We start from the raw sequence: 24,283 nt of genomic DNA, 5'->3' as shown, positions 1-24,283 counted from the left end.
GGAAGGTGGTGTTTTAACCTGTCTTTGTTTCTCACTATCCAAACCTAATTTAATTGGCAGTAAATCATTTCTCCCCAAGTCAAGTCTGTTTTACCAGTGCTGGTAACTGGTAACAGATCTCCCTGTCTTTATCGCGACCCACTGGCTCCTTCGTCTTATATTCTCCCCCTTTCCTGTTGAGGAGGGGGAGTGAGAGAGCAGCTGGGTGGGCATCTGGCAGCCAGCCAAGGTTAACCCACCACAGGTGGTTCTTTAAAGCTAATTATTTTAGGTACCAAAAGAGTTGGGGTTTTTTTAATAGACAAACATTTGAAATATGAGGCAGTTCTTGTACAGCTTATAGAAAATCTACTAAGCTCATAGACTCTACTGGTAAGTACATCTAGTTACAAGTAGTTACGCAGGTGGAGTGAATATTCAATGGTACCCATCTCGGCAGTATAGCTATGTATATTTATATGGATAGATGAGGTAATTTTCAAAGTTCCCTGACTCTAAACACTCAAACTGTTGTATAGGAAACCTTCCTGGTATCTACTAATTTTCTCTGGTATTATGGTCCTTCCCATGTTCATCTAGGTCCAAAGGTGGGCAGTTTTAGTTGAGATGGGGCAGAGGCTTACAGCTAGCTGTCAGCATCCTAAGATCTTTGCCAGGAGGAATAATGGTTATAAAGGAGGCTTCTTTCTCTTCTTTGCCAGGAAGCAATGTTGATTGTTTCTTCTTGCTCAGTCTTAGAGTCCACTTGGGTTTATTTTTATGCTCTTTCTTACCACGGTCTGCCTATGTCTTTTCTCTTCATTGGTTCTCAGTTACTTAATTCTTTTATTCTCTTTATTTCTAAAGTTTAGTTTTTACTTTGAAGGCATTTCTGTAGTGACTATAAGAGATGTGTGTGTGTCTTTCTGTTGCTTTAGATTTAGAGCAACATCTTTTATATAGTTATCGTCTTCCTCTTTGAGATTATACCTGCAGCCTGCCTTTTATGGAAAAATGGTATCCAGAAACTCACATCTGTGGGTGATTCTTATTCTTGAGAGGTTTTTTTCCCTTTGCCAGCATTTCAAAATTGGAAGTCTTAGGAAATATCCTGCCCACACATGCATTCTTACTGTAAGCAGACAGCTGGTACTTCCTTTTGTTATCCACAGTACACCAGCAGGTAGATAAAAGGAGGGATCCTGTGCTTTGCATGGCCTCTGAAGGGTCAGGTAAGCTATTCAGGTCAAGTATGGAAGTACTCATGTGGTCTGACAACATGAATTCCTCTTAGGAACGTTGTATGGTAGTAAGGGTTTCTGTAAGTTCTCCTGTTTCTGCTCATACCTGTGTGTTTATACTCGTATCCAGAAAACATGGCTTGCACTTTACTGCATTTTGTTGTTTTTATGCACGTAGGAGGAACTGTATGTTCAGATTCTTCTTAGGCTCTTTTAACATTTCTTAGTACTCAGAAACTGTTATGAAAGGGAGAGTTGCAAGCTAGAATTAAGATCTTGAGCTGAAGAAAATATGTGTTACTTTGGTTGGATAACTTTTCTTGGCATGAGTATAAAATGTCTACTGTATGCTTTTTTAATAGGCCATCTCTTAAAGTGATTGAGCAATTTGTTATGCTTGGCTGAAATCAATGACTTCTGTGAGAGTCAGGAAAATTCTACTTTGTTTATATGCTTCCACCACCCCCTCTTGTAAGTTGCCCACCCTGTTCTCTTCCTCCATTTGGCCCTTTCTTCTTTTAGATGAAGAATTGGGACATTAGAGGCATAAGAATTAAGTATTTGAGCTTTAGTTTGCTTTTGTCCCCAGTTTCAAGCCAATATTTGACTCTCAGATTCAGAGCTGTAACTAGCACTGATTTTACGTGGCTGTGGTTTGCAGAGCCTGTATCTTTCTCAATTGCTGTTGGATATCATATTTGTCAGGGTATCTGGGTTTGCATCTAGAAATGCATCTTAAATCTGAGTGTCGTGGACAGATTATGTAATGCAGCACAATTGCTAATTAAATATTAGTATATGCAAGCCATTTTTTTTTTAGTTTCCGTCTGGTACCAGCACCATTGTTAAGGTCAGATCTCCAAAGTGCAGATTTTTCAATCCTAAGTGTCCAAAATGATCCTAGGTCACAAAAGATTATTCAGGAAGAAGAGTTGTTGTTTGTTTTGCTTTTTTCCTCTTTGCTAATTAGATTCTTTTTTAAACGTGGACATGCAAAAGAGGTCGGTAAAGTTCCCATTTTCAAACTTATCACGGCAAATGTGAGGGCTTTCTTTTTGTCTTTTTATGTTAGAAATTGTTTGACCTGTCTTCTTAAATGCCCATAAATACTGCAAAGTGTAAAATGCAAACTGAACGTACTAAGGGATTTCCCCATTGTAAAAGATTTCCTTATTAATGCTTTTCTCTCCTCCAGCTGATCATGCATCATTTTCAGGTTTCAGACTGTTAGCTTACCATAAAGGAGATCCTTCCAAATGTTGGTGCTCTTCAGGTCTTGACCTCTTTACTTTCAAAACAGTATTGACACCAATTTGAGTCTGAGCTGTACTTTTTAAAGAATAGAGACTTGAAATGCGTCACTCTGGGAGAGTCATACTCACTATACCTTGCTGAATCATATTCTTGGATAGTTTGGCCTATTATGCATGTATGTGGCCATGCATATGGATATGAAAAATTACTGCTTTATACCACTTCATGTGTTTGTTTTTGAGAAACCCATTCCTGTGCCTACCACAGTCTACTCTTTTTAAGAAAAAGTCATCTTTAAGACTTAGGATCTTGCAAATAATATGAAATTGCTGCTCTCTTCCCCCTCTTCCTTTAAAAAAAACTGCAGGTGGGCTTGCCTCTGCAAAGGCCTTAATTTAAACCTTGTTCCTATTTTCTCTGGGTCTGGGAAACATCCTCCTTCTCTCTACCTCAGTTCTGGACTGACACACAGCTATCCATATGCATAACTGCTGTTAAGCATCCTAAGGTGGGCAAGGAAAAGAAAAGAATATGAGGTAAAATACTTCCTTTCATTAAAATCTCTTTTTGTACTATTAGACCTGCTTCCTTTGATCCTTCAGCCTGGTACATAGTAAGGCATTTGGCCCCTCTAGAGTTGAGTGATGCTTTAACGAGAGCTCTTTGTTTATATTGTTCTACATACTGTTACAGAAATGAATTAACTTAAGAGTCCCAAATAAGCCAGTAATAAGAAAAGAAAACATATTGGTCCACCCTTGCAGCAGCAGCACTAGAAGGCTGTTTAAAAAAAAAAAAAATGCTGTTTGAGGCTCAAAAGATTGAATGTTTCACAGGACTGTTTCTCAAGGGCTGCTCAAAGGTACCTCAAAAAGCAAATGCACCCCCAGTTCATGGCATCTGTAATGTGATTTTAAAAATGTGGTACCTTGTCCTAAAGAGTTCTGAAATCAACTTATTTTATAATGAATTGCAACATGCAAATTTATAATAGACTTCACATAAAGAGGGTTTATTTTTTTCTGACTGGTGGCTTATTCTACATTAAAAATAAACTTCTTTTTTTCCTCTGTGAATGAAATAGAGTAAGACAAACAACAATTAAGATTATTTTTTTTCCTTGTAAATATATGGCCCTCATATATTTGGAGAATATATGACAAACATATAGCAATATTTGAGTTATTTACCTTCCTGTGCTAATGCAGGAGGTAAGTCCTGAATTTTGCAAGCAGTAACATTGGTTTTTGTCATCTTAGGTAGATACCAAACTTCCCAGGTGACCACTGTCTATTACTGTGGTAATAGTATCAGTGGTCCATTATAAAGAAGTATAAAGAAGTAAAGTATTCCTCTTGGAAACAAGTCTAAAAAAAGCACATTTGATACGATTATTTCAGGAAGCCTTAAGTAGGCTATGATGTTGCATAGCAACAGAGGCAGGCAGTCCTTAGACTCTAAAGTAGTCAGCGTACACACAGGAACAGAATGCAAAAATTATGGAAACCTTGAAAAATGTAAGGCTGAGACTAGGAGGAAACCAAAGTGAAATTATATACAATATAAAATGTGAACGTGTCATGGGAGATACAATAAATTGAACTGCTTTTAAGTTACAAAAACTGAAATGCTGTCAGCCAAATGGTGCTTTTTTTGTAGCTTCTAGATAGTAATTAAAAGAAAGGCAGAATGTCTGGTGGCTGGAAAAACTAATTCAAATGTAAAGTAGATGTTAAATGCCTGCCACAGGAAAAAATTTGCATGGTAAAGTTAATTTATTATTGACAATCCAAAAAGTTGACCAAATATATCATGAATGAAATACTGATTAATGTATTGTGGCACAAAGAGATTCAAATACTTCTATTACTAAAAAGCTGCTTGTCTCATGTTCACAGGTCTCCAGGCTGTCCCAGTGGTATTTATCTTTGCAAATACTGAAAAGTATGGTGTCATTGGGGGTATTCTTGGCAACCTCCAAGCTTCCATGTGAAATCTGAGATCTTAGCAGAAGCGTATTATACTATAGCAGCTTTGCTTTTGCAAGAGGTAATCTGATTTTATTAAAATCAAACGTAGGAACCAATATTTAATATTTCGTAACACACAGTTGTGGATGATCTTGCTATCAAGAAAGACAAATCCCTTCTTTCCAGAACTGTTTTTGCCACTGCCCAAGAAAAAACAGTAATAAGATCAAGCTCTTCTGTTCTGGATGCTGCAACTTTCATGATGAGTCATGACTGCATGATTTTAAAAGGTAGTCACATGCAGACAGTTGAGCTATTCCACCAGAACTGAAAAGATATGTGATACAACAAATGTTGCATCTATCTAGTAGCTTACAATGTCTTAAAGATTTGAGGAAGTTGTCTTGGAGGGGGACAGTTGGTTTTTTAAATACTAAGGAAGAGTTTAAGGATAGCTAAACTGTGGAGCATTTAGATATCTTGAATACTTGATAGCTAGACTACACATTGTGCTGAAACATTGAAGAATCCTACCAAATAGGTCTGGAAGAAACCTTATAAAATGCTGGTGCATCCTCCTGTCCACACAGGATAATGTATAGCCTAAGTTTTAAATGCTGTCATGATACTGTTACCTAGACATTTTCTTTTTGCCGTTCTAACTGCATGCTTTCCCTTTGAAATGCTTTTCTTACTTACAAATGGCTGTTGCAGATGCTGTAAACATATCAATCAAATTGTCAGAATGCAGAACATCACAAAATGCAAACTTTAGTTAACCTGGGAACGGGAGCAGGGTAATAGGAAGGATAACTCTATTAAGCCAAATCTCTTGCAGTGCAATAAGATGAAAAAAGGTCTTCTAAGACAACCTCATGCATCGCAATTTCAGAGGAAAATGGGTATTGTAATGGTATGAATATTGCCTGGAAACAAAGTATGCACCATAAAGTATGCAGATCTTGGTTCAGCAGTAAGCAGTGGAGATAGTCTGTGTTGCAAGGATGGAAAATTAAAATATTTAAGATGGAATACTCCAGAAGGAGGAAAGCGATACCTGTTTTCTTACTAAATAGGTTCCACAGTGTTAAAAGCAGTCTTTGTATTTACTAGTCACTAAAAAGATGCCATACAAAGACTTAGTATAAAATACTGTTAAGCACCTGACTAGGTTATCTTTCCATTATAGGATGACTGAGGCTTTCCCCCCCCTCCCATAAAATGTCTTCTCAGTGAGCCAAACCCCTCATTCAAATTAATGACCCTGTGTGAAGTCCTTGAGTCAAGTTAGCCCACTGGGTACCTCTTGATAGAGCAGCTGGAGGGATCCACCACAGTGGAAGCTATCTTTCTGGTTGTACAGGCTTAACTGGTGTCTCTGAACTCTGAGTTCTCTAAGGCAATTGCTGCTTCCTCCCCATCTCCATCTGCTTTTTTTCTTTCTGGTCTTGTCCTCCAGGCAGAGTACTCTTTTTGGATGATATCTCCCCGCCTGAAATCTGATTCTTCACGCACATACTGTGATTTTGTAATTCCATCGTATTCCCCCAACCCAGCACGTGCATACATAAGTCTTGGCGATGCTAGCTAACCTTCTTGCTAACCATTACCTTTACTGACATCTTAAAACAATGAAAAGCAAGGCTCATATTAATTCTTATCCTAGCGTAACAAAGGTATGTATTTTATCAGATTGGAGATATCATAGACCATCTCTTCCATATTAATATTATTGGCTTGTAACTAGCTAAAGATCATGAATCTTCATGTTAGTTTCATGGTTCGCTGTTAGGAATTGCAGTAACTATAATAAATCACTTAGGGATCTTTAGCCATTCAAATCTATAGTTCAGCTGCGTATTTCAGCCCTTAAAAATGAATGGAGGTTGTATTGCACCACGGAGCTATTTCTTAAAAAACACAGCTGGTTCCCATTTAACTAGAAAAGTACACAACATTGTGCTGCACACTGTCTGTGTGACATTTCATGTTCGGGGTTTTTTTATGAAAATGAAGTCTTTTTTTGCTTTGACCTCGAAAGCATTAGTACTAGTAAAGTAATCCACCCAAGGCATCCACCCAAGGGTGCTGAGGGAGCTGGCAGAGGAGCTTGCCAAGGCACTCTCCATCATTTATCAACAGTCCTGGTTAACAGGAGAGGTCCAGGACGGCTGGAGGCTTGCCAACATGACGCCCATGTACAAGAAGGGCCGGAAGGAGGATCCAGAGAACTACAGGCCTGTCAGCCTGACCTCGGTGCTGGGGAACATTATGGAGACGCTCATCTTGAGGGTGCTCACAGGGCACATGCAGGACAACCAAGGGATCAGGCCCAGCCAGCACGGGTTCATGAAAGGCAGGTCCTGCTTGAACAACCTGATCTCCTTCTATGACCAGGTGACCCGCCTAGTGGATGAGGGAAAGGCTGTTGATGTTGTCTACCTGGACTTTGGTAAAGCCTTCGACACTGTCTCCCACAGTATTCTCCTGGAGAAGCTGGCGAATTGTGGCTTAGACAGGTGCACTCTTCGCTGGGTTAAAAACTGGCTGGAGAGCAGAGCCCAGAGAGTCGTGGTGAATGGAGCGAAATCCAGTTGGCAGGCTGTCACAAGCGGAGTCCCCCAGGGCTCAGTTTTGGGACCGGTCTTGTTTAACATAGTTATCAATGATCTGGATGAGGGGATTGAGTGCACCCTCAGCAAGTTTGCAGATGACAGCAAGTTGGGTGGGAGTGTTGATCTGCTTGAGGGTAGGAAGGCTCTGCAGAGGGATCTGGACAGGCTGGATGGATGGGCCCAGGCCAATTGTATGAGGTTCAACAAGGCCAAGTGCCGGGTCCTGCACTTGGGTCACAACAACCCCATGCAATGCTACAGGCTTGGGGATGAGTGGCTGGAAAGCTGCCCTGCAGAAAAGGACCTGGGGGTGTTGGTTGACAGCCGGCTGAATATGAGCCAGCAGTGTGCCCAGGTGGCCAAGAAAGCCAACGGCATCCTGGCCTGTATCAGAAATGGTGTGGCCAGCAGGAGCAGGGAGGTGATCGTGCCCCTGTACTCGGCACTGGTGAGGCCGCACCTCAAATACTGTGTTCATTTTTGGGCCCCTCACTACAAGAAGGACATTGAGGTGCTGGAGCGTGTCCAGAGAAGGGCGACGAAGCTGGTGAGGGGTCTGGAGCACAAGTCTTCTGAGGAGCGGCTGAGGGAACTGGGGTTGTTCAGCCTGGAGAAGAGGAGGCTGAGGGGAGACCTTATCGCTCTCTACAATTACCTGAAAGGGGGTTGCAGAGAGGTGTGTGTTGGCCTCTTCTCCCAAGTGACTAGTGACAGGACTAGAGGAAATGGCCTCAAGTTGTGCCAGGGGAGGTTCAGGCTGGATATTAGGAAAAATTTCTTCACTGAGAGAGTGGTGAAACACTGGAATAAGCTGCCCAGGGAGGTGGTGGAGTCACCATCCCTGGAGGTGTTCAAGGAACGTGTGGACGAGGCATTTTCGGACATGGTTTAGTGGGCATGATGGTGGTAGTTGATGGTTGGACTTGATGATCTTACAGGTCTTTTCCAACCATAGTGATTCTGTGAATATCTAGCAAGATGTAAATCTGCAGGGGAAAAAAATAAAAGGTATTGAGGGAATAGGTCTTTTGTGGATAAGCGTTTTATATATGCTGAATTTAAAATTTCAATGGACCAGAATCCTTTCAGGTCAGCTAGAGCAGGGTTAATGTCACCAAAGTTAATGCATGTATAATAAAGATCTCTGCTCACCTTCTAGACTTCTTTTCCTATTCAGTAGGAAGAGATAAGCACATTGAAGGTGCTAGTTGCATTCATTCTAAAACAAATGCTCCATATGGATCAGATGAATCACCTCATAGAGGTACCTACCTACATATGTGTACACAGGCATTTAAAATTAGTTCAGTGAATCTCATTCTTAGTCCCTTCCGTAGCATTAAGCTTCTGCCAAAAGTTGGCAATCTGTTTGATAGAAAAACCTTTATTTGAGTGGCTTCCACATTATCGCCCTTGTACCAATGATTGTTTAGAAGGCTCATGCTGGTCTGTAGGTAATTCACAGAACTATTTTGCTATCAGACCTTCAGTTAAAAGTCTGCTAAACCTATAACTTCTTTTCAGACTACTGATCATGACTGTTGAGTATTTTGTTCTTTTTTTTCCCCATAAAGCCGTATAGCCGCTGTTGTATGTAGTGGTAAATAGAGGAGACATGGCTGTTACAAAAATAATCACTACAGTGCTTGTAACAAGTTCTGTAAAGAATAGACATCAGAGACACAGCTGTGTTTTCTAATGAGAAGTGTGTTGATCAATACCTTTAAAGCACTGGCTGCGCAGGCTGGTACTTGGTGACTGAAGTGTCTGAGAGAACAAACTTGCTTATAGCATGAATCCTGAATTAAGAGCCAGGTTAGGAAGATGGGGAGGTGCTTCATGAGCAAAGCCCACACAACTTCCCCCCCTCCCCTCCACTAAACATCCTGATGCTAAGCAGACATCTACTCTACGTTTCTGCAGAAAGTCTTGTCTTTTTCGCACAAAGTATTTCCGGGCTGCCAGTCTGTTGTGAATCCTTAATGGACTGGGCTTTTCCAGTAATCCATCAGCTGAGGAAGAGCTCCTCTTTCCTGTTGAGGGGTTTATTTTGTGTTTTCATACTTTTCCGTGGGCTTGCCTCTCGTGTCATCTCTCTGTTCTGAAAGGAGTGCTGCTGGATTGCTATATAGAGGCCTCAGTGGGCAGGCTTTCCCCAAAGGCTGAAACCATTCCTTTTGAACAAAACATTTTATTTGTTCAGTATTGTGTTAACCCCGCTCCTTGGTTCAGAGCACCACACCATTGTAAACAAATAAACTGCAGTGCTGCATGCCTGGCCTCATCTTCCCAGAACCCTATAACATCAGCCTTCCCACAGCTCAGATGGATGTGGGAATGCTCATCAGGGCTGCCAGATAAATGTCACATGAGGAGCTCGACAGCTCCCATCTTGCTTGAGGCCCTTACCCATCTTTACAGTTATGAGGTACCATAGCAATGGATTTAGTTGTTCATAGAGAGTATCAGAGCATCCTAAAAGTGATGCTTTAACTCTCTCCTTCCCTTCAAAAGCCAAGAGTCAAGAGTTCTATTCATCAACAGCAAGTAAAAAAGTCACACAGCAATACATGCCTCTTTTGTCAAACACGTTTTGTTTGCCATTCAGTATTCTCTTTAGGTTGAGTAGTGACTAGTGATGGTAGGTAGTAGCTCACCCTCTTCCATTCCCTAACATAGAGTCTTCATATGGATACTTAAATGTTGTGATTTGCTTCCCGCATTGGGTGTTAATTTCAAAATAGCAAAACATTGATTGTTATTTATAATTACTTCCAATAACCTCAATAGTTGTCTGTGGGAATGAAAACTTCTGTACTGTTACCTTGCCAAAGAATTTAGGTCTCTGTAGTGTTGCTTCATTGATTATGTTTGCTTTTTTTGTTTGCTGCTGTTAATTTCACTGTGCATTTTTATGGAATAGTGGCAGATAAAACTGAATTTGTGAACTGAAATTAAGTGGTAGATGAGAGACCAAATCCTTATGGTCATGGGCATAATGAAATTTCCCTGAGCAAGGCCATAGTAAGAATTTAACTATTTGGCTTTTAGTTCTGTAGATCTCTTTAGATAAAATATAACTTAGATAACACAGAAGAAAAACCTATTAACTGTCTTAGTGCATGATCTCTTTGTATAGGTTATGAGCCAAAAGATATCCAACTTTATAGTGCTTTTTGAATGCAGATTTAAAACAGGTTCTTCATTTTTTTCTTCGGGTTAAAAAAAAATCCCAGGTGGTCATTTTCTTTGTTCTGTTTCATTATTTAACCAGTTGAATTACCCCCTAATTTCCATTAAGATCTTACTAGTACTAGGAGTACTACATGTACTATGTTCACAGTAAATATTTGTTAACTCTCAAAAAGGTAAGTGACCTGTTCTACATTACTATTTTATAGAGGTGGTCACTTGAGAAACATCAGACAGACAAAACTATGTGAGGGATTTTCAAAGCGCAAATTAAAATACTGTCCCGCTCACTAGCTGGCATAGACGTTTATATTTCCTTTAACTGGCTTTCAAGAGTTAATGCTATTTTCTTGCTCATCTGTGTCTGTGCAAAAGCAATACTACTGTATAGGACAACAGATATAATCTCTTGTGGAAGAAGTATGCTCTTGTTAAACTATTGGTCTGTTTCTGCTTTCAACATAGCAGACAATGCATGAGATGGGAATCTAGGTACGGGTTGCTGTGGAATAGAGCTATCTCCTCACTGGAAAGAGCCCTGTCTCTAAGCTAAGGCTAGATTTGGAACCAAAATTTATTTTAAAAGCATAATTATACACCTTCTTTAAAGCAGACGTGCTATTAAATGACAAGTTCTCTCTTTTTTTTTTTCCCCCCACTTACGAAAGCTGAATATAGATAATTATATTTAAATAATGTGCTGATCGTGATACAACATTTAGCAGCCAAAGCCTGTGAGAGTTTTATTTGAAAAATCCCTTATTCAATGCCATCATTAAGTGTATATGGAGAAAGAGGGGGCGTAAACGTTGAAAGATCGTACCTCTTAGTCTTACACTGCAGGTTTGCCAAGAAAATGGCAGCTCTCCGGAGCTAGCCAGCAACATATGCCAAATCCCATAGACAAGCCAGGTGTCACGTGCCCGTTCTTATTCTGTTTTCCTTTCAAAATAATAATAAATACCAATTAGTGAAGGTACTTAATGTGTCTGGGCTTCTTTTGGGTAGCTAGTCCCTTAAACAGGCTAAATTCAGCAACCCTAGGTACTTCTAGCCCATAAACTGTATAGACACTAATTTTTAATTCATGCTGCTATGCCACATAATTTCTGTACTTTCACTTCCGAACTTTTGAGAACAGTGGCACTGTGTAACACCTTGTTTCACTGAATGATTATGGAGTGCAGTCAAATTGGGATTTCATTTGTGAAGCCATCACTAACTTTTTAGGTTTTTTTAAGAAGTACATTGAAGAAAGAGAACAGTTGTAGAAATTTTACTTCAGAAACTTGGGGGATAAGATTTGTTATATGTAACATGGAAATGGAAAATTTAACACAGAAATTGGAGATCAAGGAGTATTCAGGGAACTTTCTGAAAAAATAAATACTGATTCTTTCTGTACCTATTAAATTATACCCTTCTTGTCATCCTTCTTTTCTCCTGCATTTTCTGGAGACTAATTCTGCTCCTTATGATGGTTACCGGTAAAACTTCTTCATTTGCATAGGATATAGAAGTAAGCCTTTTGCAGGTGTAGCAGTATATGTTATCCAGAGTATTCATTATTAATACAGAGATGTATTATTACACTGGCTAAAATCCAAGATAGCAACTATGCCTATCTACCTTCCTCATCCTCAATAATTCTTTAAGTGCTTTCAACTAATTTTCAGCACAGCTTTCTTTGGGAGGAAGGAGTTGGGAGAGGAAAGAGGCAGAAGTCTAAGATACCCACATTTCTAAAAGTTTTATGAAACTAAGAACCTAAGGAAAGGACAAATGCCATATGAAAATCCCCAGGGCTGTATTGCAAACTCTAACCCATTATCAGGCAAAGTGATTCTACATGGGCGGAAAGGCAAAGCACAGCTAGGGGAGACTTCAGATGGGATAGTATCTTATCAGTTACCAAGGAATCCAACCCTGTGACAGCAGGTTTCATTAGTCTTTATGCTCACAGAACTGCTTTCTTTGGTTTGCTAAAGTTGGCAGAAGCAGTGAGGTTTGCAGCCTTCTTGTTTCAGCTCAACACCATGTAGCAAAGTATTGGTTTTGCAACTTAAAAAAAAAAAAAAGAAATTACTAGAACTAGTGGGACTGCAACCACAATCTTTAACACAGGAATATCTGTTAATGCAATTAGTTCAGAAATTCAAATTATGTTTCACAGAATTATTAGCAAATTCCACTCCTTCCGCAGAGACCAAAGGGAAAAAAAGGGTTTTTGGAGTGAATGGTAATTCCTTAATGACTGGTTCAGTGAATAATTACAGACTGCTGGGCATTGAGCCATTCACTGGAAGGGGAGCTCTCGGGTGATGTCAGTGGAGTTCCATATTTATGCAGTAATGTCTCAAGATTTTGCCAATACAAAACAGAATGGTGTTTGACATTTAGGAGAAGACACAGACAGAAAAACTTGGAAGTGTTAATAAATGTATGTTTGGTAACATTCTTTTTTGATCAGAATGTTGTTCGTAATGCCATATTGAGCCTATAGAAAAAGAACCTTTAAAATGAAGTTCTCCATAGCGCATTTTCATACGTCTTCATACCTTGTATCATAGCTAAAATTTAAATAAGCTTGAGATTTCCCCTGGTGCACTCCATGCTTTATGGAATGTTTCAAGAAGAATATAATCTTACAGAAGAGTATTCTGTGGAGAGCAGTTTGTACTCCATGAGCAATTCCCTGGACTGTACAACACGGCTCATTTTGCCAGCCTTACAGCCCTATCTATAATTTGTTCCCCATCAGTTATAGTCTTCTCTGCTTATTCTGTTTCTGATGCACTGATATGCAGCTTCCAAAGTAGCAAAAGAATATTCTTCTCTGGTGTTTTTTCTATACTAAAATAAATTAATGGCTGGGCAGGAATGATAGCTATGATGACTTTGGACTGGTGCGACACTAATGACAAAATTCAAGCCTGTACATTGATTACTTTCAGGTTTTGCATTTGATTTTCTACAGGCCAGTTGCAATAACAGGTATGAACAAATATAACTCATGTAAGTTTCACTTAAAGTCTTCTATCTTCTGATCTTGCTGGATGGTACTCTTCAGTGTACAGGTCAGATAAGTCTGAAAACTTGTGCTATTTTCTTACCTTATCACAACTGTCCTTGCTGTTTCTCTTCACCTTTGCAAGTTACATGCTTCATTACTACGTGGTTGATATATTTGGTGTTGAGATGCCTGCACCTTGGGCAAAGAACAAATGATGGACTTCTCATTTGCTTCAGTATTCTTGCAGTGTTTCAAGAAGAGAGCACTTCATGGGAAGAAATGCACATGCTCTCGTGCTGATGAAAGCACTTGTTAGTTGAGAGACACTACACTATGTTATGTGTGTCAGGCAGGCTTTCAGACAATGCTGACCTCTTTTCTTTCCCTAGATGTTTTTTGTTAGGTTTTGTGGGTTGGGTTCTTTTTGGTTTTTTGGGGGGTTTTTTGGTTGTTTGGGTTTTTTGTTTTTTTTTTTTTTTTTTTTTTTAAAAGCCGTTTCCTGTTTCATAGTGGTTGCTCATAAGAGTAAAATTATCCTGTCACCCATTCAGCATTTGGCATGGACACCAAAGCTTGGTAGCAATGAACTTTTTAAGTCAGTCAGTCTTGCAATGATACTTGATATAGTTATATTTAGACTAAATAAAATATGGCATAGAACCCTTCTCTTGGTTTCTCAGACACATCATATATACACTCTCATACAGCTGACTAAAGTTGGGGAACTGAGGACTAGAATGAAGATGAAGAATGGACAGGATTTGTGAAAGTTATTTGGAGTTTAGGGTGGGGAAGGGTTGGCTGTTGTCTTTTATGTACCTTTTTTTAAAATAAAAAGCGTTTATAAAAAATGAGCTTTTTCTTTTTATTTAAAGAGAGAAAGCTGAATCTTTTGCTGCTGTTAGTGTTTGTCATTGCTTCAGGGGCTTCTTCAGTGTCCAGCAACTGCAGAAGGAACTGATGAAAAAGATTTGTGCACTATGCAAATGTGACGTTTCTAGTAATAATAGCTAAAGTGTCTCACTGTATGCAACTGTGCAGTGTTGCCCTTATGTCCCCACCCCTGGTCTCTGGTTACAATTCTATAAATTAAGAAAAAGAAAAAAAAATCCTAACTGGTTAGATCTATAGCAGATAGATCATATATGCCAGCAGGGATGAAAATCTTTCTCTTACTGAGGTTGAAATAGGAGTTTCCTTGTATCTTTGGCAGATTTTACATTAATGCATATCATCACATTATTCCATAATAACATGAGAAATAATTATTTTCTAGTGAGAAGAAGTTCTGAGTTTATATCTAGCTTACAGAGCATTGCTTGTTAACCTCTGCATTGTAGTTTAACTATTCTGCTTGCTCTGTTAGCATGTCTCCACTAATTTCAATGACTTTATGGTAATGCATTCACTTTGGTGCAACTACCACACCAAAATAAATTAGTTGAGTCTGAAGAGTTCTATATACAAATGCCAAAACTAATCATTCTAACAGAAAGGAAAATACACAAAACATAGCTGTGCCTGTGTTTGAGCATGGTGTTCTGCATGCAAAAGCATTATCGATTTGTACTTTCTTACTCCTTACGCTCTGCATTTGGTGCAGAAAAGAACTTTCTTCCACCCCCTACCTACCTCCTACTTCCCAGCTAATATTAAAACCAGAGACATCTCTATAAAGAAATTATGTTGCTGAGGTCATTGCTTTTATAAAGTACTCACTAGCACTTTGTGAAGTATGAAAAATGAAGTTGTTTAAAATACTGTTGAATACAGATTGCATAAAATCCACACATCTTTTATGCTTTCTACTCTGTTTCTTCTACTCTGTTTCTTCTCTAATGTCTCCAAATTTTGAGATTGAGGCATCATCTTTTGCTGCTTACTGCATAGCCAATCTACTCCAAAATGAGGACCCTCTAGTTCTTCTATTCACGTTCCATAACGTCATCTGTTTTTCTGGTGTTTTAAGTGGTGTTCTTTTTTTCTCCTGTCCAGGTACTGCTATGTGGATATTTGTTAGCAATGACTGATGTGGAATCTACTTATGCAGACTTCATTGCTTCAGGAAGAACAGGTAGAAGAAATGCGTTACATGACATACTTGTGTCCTCTCCGGGTGGGAACTCCAGTGAACTAGCCTTAAAGTTATCAGAGCTTGATATAAACAAAGCAGGTGAGTACATTTTGGTCTTTTATTTTACTTATTTAAAACAAAAATGAGTAGTACACAAAACATGGTTTATGTGTACGCGTTATTCCCTTGTCCCTCAGCAACAAAAATATTTTTTTCTGATAATGGAAGATCAGCAGGGGTTACCTGCAATAAGCAGCCCAGATTTCATAAATGGAAAGGGTGGTTATTTGCAAGTACAACATATTACTGAAAGAAAAGTCATTCTGCAGCGAGTGCCTAGTGGCAGAGTCAGGATAAATTTTACGGAAAATCGAGTATAAGGAAGAAAATAAGGAAGTATTTATTAAAACCCAGCCCTTCATAATACCCTTTAATGGAAACTCTTTGGTTTGACGCCTGTAGGAGAAGCCGTGTGTCTGCTTGAAAGGTTATTGTGGAGATTAAATTTTGTTTTCAGCTGCCAGAGGCCAGAGCAATAGCAATGCATTGTTGTTTGTTTTACGTGAATCTTAGTTCCTGGGTAAATTGTTTCTTTCCCCTTTCTGCTGATATTTTGTTCTTCTTTTAAGGTGATTAGCACTAATGTAATCCTAAATCTTACTTCACATCTAATATTACCAAAATTTTTAGCTGGTTGTGTACCTTCAGTTGAGAGGAAGGAGGGACTATGTATGGTGAAGGGCCTTACATTAAACAAAAATAGTAATGTGGCTGTGTAATTATTTTCATGTTACATGGGTGGGGGTTAATGAATGGATCTTACAGATACTTGAAAGCCCTTTTCAGATCTTAGGAAAGAGGTCTTATTTTAATAACAGCAGAAGAGAACAAATGCTGCAAAGAACAATCTGTTGATAAGCAGCTGTCCTGTTTGTGCACATATTTTTCTCAGAGACAACGGCAAGAGTTCTGAGAGGCAGTCTCGTCACTGAGCAATCAGACGTGGACAGCATGACATTTAGGTGGTTTTAGTGCTGTTTGGAGCAGGGGATTATTTTTTTTGTCTTTCAGACTAATGTACATCCTAAGTTACTCTTTCTGCAGTTGCCAGTTTGGGGCCTATAGCTTCTAGATGCATGCAATTCTAGTTGGGCAGGGCCGTTAGGGTTTTTTTTTTCCTCTTTAAAAAGAAAAGCTTTATTAATGTGTGTGTAGGTATGTCTATTTATTTTAATGTGGGCATAGGTGTAAAATGTTGGAAAAATACAAAGTAGGTGGCATTTGAAATGCATAATGCCAACCTTCCTTCTTGCTTTAAGTTTATGCAGTCTCAAATTTACACTTACCAAATTGTCTTTGATCTTGTCCGTTTAGAAGATATAAGCAATCCCTATTTTTAAGGTAAGCTGTTGGGGTGATTGTAAGCCAGAACTGTGTTCTTTTGTGAGCTATAAAAAGAATGTGACTTTGTGCCTGTAATATGTTGGTATGCATTTTGTACATGCAGTTAGCTCTGTAGTGATGAGAATGGTTTAAATAACTATTAGCCTAATTTTTAATGCATAATTCAGGAGTCTATTTTGTTTTTCTTGGAGAACTCTTTTGGAGCTTGGGTAACGCAATATTTTCAGAAAAGTGTATAGAATTCCTCATAAAATTACCTTAGGTAGTAGATATACAAAAATGCCTGCATGCTTCTTCAGGAGGTTATGCAGTTTGAGCTAGAGACAATGTAAATATATTTAAATTTTCTGTTATTAGTACACCTAGGTGCCGGATAAAAGCCTCCAAACCACAAATATTGGGAAATGCATTGTATTATCATACGTATGAGTATTAGCGTATTATCCCATCATGTCTTTCCAAACAAAAGAGAAGCTAAAAAATATTTTACATCCCAATTCCAGTTCAGAATAAACTAGTGCTTGCGGGATTCATATGTGCATCACACCTGACAGGATTAAGAGGAAAACACATGTTTGGGGGTTATATCTTATTTCTTTCAATGTGCATGTCAAACAATTTATGCTAAGTACTACCTAATTATACAAATATAGATATCAAGTTTTGATTCTGGGTTTTTTGGTGGGGTTTTTTTTTTTCATTTTCTTTTATTCTTATTACAGCTATATGCATTTTCTTGCAGAAGTACAAGTACATTTGCTTTCAGTTGCATGGAGTAATGGTAGAGTAGGATAATGCAGATGAAAATAAAAAGAGTTTATTATAAAACATATGTAAATTAAGCTACCCAAGCATATTTAGTACATTCACTTTGAAAAGCCTGCAGATACATTTCCTGTGAAGAACAGGAACAGCTTTGAACAGCACTAGGCAGTGAGGCCTTTTCAAAGACCCCATATTTTCTGTCATGCACTATTTAATACCTGAAGTGAGTGCTGGTTAATCCCCTCATTGATGAGCCAATGACAGATAATGAAGAGTTTACTGCATAATTATGTATAATACATATAATTATTGTATAATACTCACCCTTCAAAACAACTGTTCCAGTGTTCTTTGTCCATAGTAAGCTAACAACCTGCTAATATCTATGGAACGGACATATTTACCAAACTTCAAACTATAGGTTCCAAGTGCTCTGTGGCAACGCACCTTATCTAAATTTAGTAAAAGCAACACTGCATACATCTGGTAAGTAGAAAACTGCAACAGAAATCATAAGACAGAAGACAAAAGAAAGATTTTAGTAGGGAAATCAGCAGGTAGCTCACCTGCTCAACTCTCTATCAAGGTAACCAATGCAATTCCAAGGAACTTTATATTCAGTTCATCTTACAGGTGATCGTACCTAAATAAAGTAGTAAGGAAAAAGTACAATGAAGAACGAGGACCAGTCTCTACAAATGTAATCTCTAAAACAAACTGCTGGTTTTCTAGGTGTCTGCAGGTATGCCACAGGACACTGATTCAGCGCGCAAGTGGAAAGGAGACTTCATTGTAAAAGTTGTAATGGTCCAACCACCTACAAAAAACTGGGGATAGTAGAGGTGCTAAAGTCATACAGAACTGGAAAGAAAGACTGATTGTAGAAATTTGTGATTAAAAGTGATTTTAGTTCATGGTAGAAATGTTTTAGATGTAAGCATTGAGAATACTGATAGACACTGAAGAGTCAGTAACGTTACAGGAAGAAAAATGAGTTAAAAGCTGCACGTTAGCAGAACTAGTAACTGTTGCTAGCTTGCCAACTCACACAACTGCATTATTGCTTACAGTATCATATTATTTGGTTTGGGGTTTTTTAATACTGCCTGTTGGTTTTAAAATGCTGTGTAGGAATTGCAACTCTTGCTCTTAAGAGCTTATAGCCATCATGCTTTTAAGGAAGGAATAGTTCGAGTGTGCTTAGGCAATTTTGGGATTCTCAGAACCTAGAAGCAAAATTATTTCTGTAAACATATTTTAAGGCCTTTAGTAGGATAGCTCTGCCAGCAGAAAGACAAAGTCTGTAGTACCAAGGCGGTGTATTATGGATTAAATGGATTTAGACTAGTGAGTTTTTTCAGTGAGTTGAAAAAATCTTTTAAGAAGTGGTATATTAGAACCTTAGTGCTCTTTCTCTGAATCTTTGTGCACTATGTTTAATGTTTAGGTAGTAAAATGTTTGGGCTTTGTGTCCAGGTTGATTTTTCTTTTAAACACAAATACCTTGCAAGGTTTTTTCTCTCTTCATTTTCTTTTTTTTGGTTGGGTTTTTTTAAATAAGAATTCTTTCAGGAAAGTTTGACTTGCCCAGATGGTATGAGGGATATTAAAGACTTCCTAGCAATCAGAATAAATGGAGTAACAAGCAGGCAAAAAAGGAATAAAAACCCAATCAGATTCCACTCATCTGGACTTGAACATATGTAGGAGGCTTTGTAGATAGTTTTTTGGACAACTTGAGCAAAAGGGATTTCCATCCAATAGGAATAATTGCATGTAGATCCATTCTGATGGAATCCTTTGTAATGTGGAAGGTAAAACTGAGAAATAGTTTTCTGAGAAAGTGCCTTGCAAAACAAATTTTTATTTATTACTCAACCCATAATGAACAGAAAAAATCTCACTGCTTAATAGGTTAATCAACCTTCCATACAACTTTTCATCAGGTTGAATTTGATAATTACCAATACCCTCTGAGGCATTTTGCCACCTAAATACTCAGTGCATGCACAAAACACAGCTGTCACATCTGAGCTTTTTGCAATGTCCTTTGCAATGCAAAGGACATTTTTTTTTCCATTAGCAATGTGCCGTTTCCTCTATATAGAAAAGAGAATGTGTTTATCGTGTTTATTTCTATAAACAGAAATAAGCTGCAGATGTACAGTGTGACTTGAAATGGGGGAAAAATAAGCATCTGTATTGACAACCCTGCCTTTATTCTAAAGAACTACAGATTAAAGTTAAGAGGCACTACTACCTCTGCTGAGACCTCTTTACAACTTCGTCCATGGAATTTTCTTAACTACTGTATCAAGCCAGTTCAATACAAATTACTCAGAATCCTTGCAAGATAGAAGAGACAACTTACGTCTGAACATTATTCCTTACCTAACATTATTCCTTATTATGTACCTATAGCTAATTAGTCCAGTGTTCAGGGACTTCTGTCTTACTTGCACTTAGCTTCCAGCTGTCTGAACCTGTTAGGTCTTTAACCGTTAGGTGAAATACAATACTTTGCATATAGGTGCTAATAGACCATTGTCAATGCACTACTTAGCCTTCTTTAGACAGGCTTTGAGCTGTCTGCTCACTGTGCCACTGTAAGATGTTTTCTATTCCTCAGATCATTCTGTGGTTTGCAGTGAGACAGCTGGACTGAACACTGTGGGGTGTGGTACTGAAAATGGACACACAGAACACAGCTTTAAAAAACTATTGCTTTTATTGAAGTTGCATCTCTTTATAGTAAACTCTGTTCAGACTTGGTGTAATGAGGTTTTTTTATCTTACATTGTCATAGTATCATAAATACTATTTTTGTTAAATACTTCTAGCTACTTTAGGTCTGTACTTAAAATGATAGTGCTCATTGCAGCTAGTGATTTGTTTTTGGAGGTGTCTCTTGAGATGCAAAGTATGGCTAGCTTAGTAGTAAAAGGTTTCATATTTAATGCAAGATTTCAGTTTCAGTTTCTTTTTACTTTGTTTTTGAGACTGGTGAATGAACAGTTGGGGTTCTGGGAGCAAGACCTCTTTGTTTTAGGGTGAATCACTCGTCCTTTTCTTGTATGTTATAGAAGGAGAAGGAGATGCACAACGAAATCCAAGTGAGCAAACTGGGGAGGCCCAAGGGGAGGCAGCAAAGCAAGAAAGCTGACATCCGACTTTGACCGACTGGAGCAGCTGCTGGATGTTTTCAGATTACAAGAGCATGCTGGAACAAATTTGTTTCCATGAGCAAGCTGGTGGAAAAGAAAGTGCATGTGTCTTCACTGCTGGAACCCACTCAACACAATGCTAAAAATGGGGGTACAAGCTGTGGCAGAAGACAGAATTTTCTCTACCTCTGTCATTAGCAATGGTTGAACATGTGTTGATTTTTTGGGATAGTGTCATCAGACGGATCCCTTCATAATGACTACTTGATGGGAACACTCTTAGAAAGTAGAACAGGTAAATCTTGTAGCAAATGGCCTTTGAAACATCAGAGGATCTAATTGTGTATCTTAAGAAAAGGCTTGTGTGATCCTCAGAGTTTAAAATTCTCTGGCCAAAGTGTTCACCCATTAAAAGAACTGTAAAGAAAGCACTGTTTTTAGAACTTTATGTCTATTTTACAGCTCTGTTATTTACAATGGTTTTTGTATTGTATGACTTATGCTCCACACTGCCCCTTCTCAACTGCTTTTGAAGAATATTTCTGTTACTGTGAATTTTTCTACCATGCGTTTTGAAAGGGCTGGGTTTTTTGCATAATGTGGTGATGTGCACATGATAGATTTAAAACATGAACCGCTAAATTGATTATGCCTAAACCTAAATGACTCAGCAACACTCTAATTTGTTACTAGATGAGCCTTCAAAACGATTTGTTAATGTGAATACTTCAGCGTGTTATGTGTCCTTGGTACAGTTTTGCCACTTGCCTGTAGTTAGTTGCGTATCAGAGACTCAAATTGAATCTTTTATGTTATTCTTCCCCATTTTTCTAATTTTACTCCCAATTTCTTAATCTTTTTCCGAGATATTTTTTTTAAAATGTTAGTCCAAGTATTTTATTGTCATGGTAGTTTTAAGAATACATTTATAACCTTATATGGGTTAAAATTCAAACAAATTCCATGGTGCTAGAGATTTTCCTGGTTCACATTGTTAAAGATGGGCCTTTGTTTACACACGGGAAAATAACTGGCATAGGTTATTGCCAATTATGTATTCTGGAATGAGTTTTAGATTGCAGGATCATCCAGCTAGTGGATAATGGGCTGGATCCAGCCAGGCCGACTATTTTCTTTCTATTCCTTGCCTTTGCCTCAGTTGATCAGGCTGTTGAGTTTGCACAGCCAGTAGCCTGTTACTGATGCACCAGGTACAGCCAAGTGCTAGAAGCTGCTACAGCAGCCTTTTGGCTAGGATGTGGAGGAGGAATTGAGAGACTTGGCATCTAGCACCTAAAAGACTGTATTTTTCCCATTTTAGCTATTCCAAAATGACAGTCCAAACTGGACCTTCATTGAAATACCAGGATAGCTTGTCCATCCAGAGAATTACTTAAAATATCTGCAAATTAATAATCTATTCTGCAGTAGCTATGCTGATTGATTTCCTTCATTCCCCACATCCCGCCCCAATAGACAAGGCCATGCATGAGGCTGAATACTGCAAAATGGGTAGCCACACCTCTGCGTGACTAAGGTGAGTAAGGAGAATGACTGACTAGTAAACTGTGGCAATCACATAAGCACCAATCACAAAGCCAGAAGATTTGTTTTCTTTTATTAACAGGAGGTGATGTCACTTTGTTTATATATAGTATATATATTATATATATTTTTGTGTTGTTGTTGGTTTCAAATGTTATGCACTTTTTAATGTTTGTAAACTTTTACTAATGAATAGTGTGATTGCTTCCTGAATATATTAATCATCAGTTAACAAAACATCTTTGTGGCCACAGCTGTTTGTGTTGACATATGTATCCTAGTACTTGTCACCTGAAATTCTTTTGTGAGATGTGTGGAGAAAAAAACAACACTTCTGATCAGTATTATGAGCTCATTTATTAGTGTTAATAAAAAACAAGCCAGCAGTATGCTTGTGGCTCATTAGTGTAATATTAACTCTCACCTTTTATGGTTTGGAAGCTGAATGCCTCGCTGTCTTATTAGCTGTCAAATGCCCTATCTTCTTGGTAACAGAAGTAGTCCATTTGCTTTGAAAATACTGTTACCCTTAAACTATTTATTTATTAATTTGTTTCACTTGGTGTTCCTTTCAAAGTTAACACATTATTATTGATATTTTTTCTTAATTATTTTTCCCCCCCTTGCTCTTGCATCAGGTCTTCAAGCTGAACTGGTTGCCCCTTTGTCATGGACTAGTTACTGTCAATCTAGCACAAACACCAGAAGGAAATAAGATTCTAGGGCTTTTTATAGCTTTACTTTACTGATGATCCATGAAACACCCTCAATAAAATGTCATGGAAAAAGGTAATAGTGGAATAAGTAATTACAGTATGTTAAAGTGTTGGTTTTCCTTATTTTCCTTCAGTGCTTTTCTTTATTTCAGTACACTTTCCTTCTTAATTCTTCTGTGTTGTGAAATAAAATTCATTTCAGCCTTTCTATTTTGTACCTGTTTCTTCTTTTTCTCCTCTCGTTTTGTTTTTAGAACAATTATGGAGGCCTTTGCTGGTTTTTGAAACACATCTCTTTGTGATGGAAAATAGTGCTGTTAAACAGCCTTTTACACTACTAAAATTATGTTCCTCATCCCCCAAAAGTGTATGAGTGCTTGCTTTATCCCTTGAACTCTACTTGCTTTCTTTATTTGGGGTGTTTCTGTAGCATCTGTAAGCAGGCCTCACTTTATGTAAACGTGTGGTTAGTCTGTGCCAAATCACAGCACTGTATCTTGAGTACTATTATCATCCAAGCAATTACAAAAGAGCTAGTTCAAGTATAGTCACACCATTATGTCTGTGTAGTTGCATCATATAACAGGGACACTGACAGCAGAATCAGACTTTGACTGGGTTATTTTTCCTTTTGCTAGTTACCTTTTTCAGTAAGCCTGCCACTCTGGCTTATGTTCCAGTATCTTCTTTGTACTTTATTGTTCTCATGATAGGTAAAATGTTTAAATGTTTGTTTAATCCAGGATTATCTTAGAAAAATCTCTTCAAAAGCTATATAAACTCAACAAAATTAGCTTAATAGAATACTCCTTAAAGGTTTGGGTTTGGTGGGGTTTTTTTGGTAGTAGTAGTTTGTTTTACTGTCTCTTTAGTTGTATGTTTTTCAGTGCTTCCTTCACCCTGCCAGCTCCTGCTATTCAAAAAATAGTCTCTGTACTCATGTTCGTGTTGCCCATAATAAAGTCTGTGACTACATTCACAAGCATTGCACTTGCAGGGTTTAGATTCTCCATCCACTTGAAACACCAAGAATATAGAACTAGAATTGGACAGAGATACTGACATTTCTTTCTTCTGCTTATTTCCACTAATGTTGTCCATGTGCTTCAAAAAGTTTCTATTAAAAGATGGCAGCCAGCATGCAGATACCATTATTTCATCAAACTATCATTTTAAGCTGTAAGTTCACTATGACCTTCCGTAAAACAATTATTAAATAAATATGGAAAAAAAAGTCAGTATACCTGCTATTCATCCTTCCTATTTCTCTTGCCATGTTTTTTCCATAATTTTAAAGTAGGGAAAAGTGTATTCTGGTATAAGCTTGACAGGTCCCGAGGAGTTAGATTTC

General features: G+C 38.2%; 1 protein-coding gene across 2 annotated transcripts in view; it reads left to right on the top strand.

Annotated features, from left to right (window-relative positions):
- PKIA (cAMP-dependent protein kinase inhibitor alpha) overlaps positions 1-23,140 on the top strand; it is a 45,560-nt gene extending 22,420 nt beyond the window's left edge. For both annotated transcript variants that reach the window (XM_059815304.1, XM_059815305.1), the window contains exons 2-3: positions 15,260-15,437; positions 20,591-23,140. In XM_059815304.1, coding sequence (XP_059671287.1) covers positions 15,287-15,437; positions 20,591-20,670 — 231 coding nt within the window. In that variant the 5' untranslated portion in view covers positions 15,260-15,286 and the 3' untranslated portion in view covers positions 20,671-23,140. The remainder of the gene's footprint in view (positions 1-15,259; positions 15,438-20,590) is intronic.
- The last annotated feature ends 1,143 nt before the right edge of the window (positions 23,141-24,283 follow it).

This window comes from Gavia stellata, chromosome 3 (genome assembly GCF_030936135.1).
Source record: "Gavia stellata isolate bGavSte3 chromosome 3, bGavSte3.hap2, whole genome shotgun sequence".
Taxonomy (NCBI): Eukaryota; Metazoa; Chordata; class Aves; order Gaviiformes; family Gaviidae; genus Gavia; species Gavia stellata.
The sequence above is the reverse complement of the archived record's forward strand: the minus strand, read 5'-3'. Positions and strand labels throughout refer to the sequence as shown.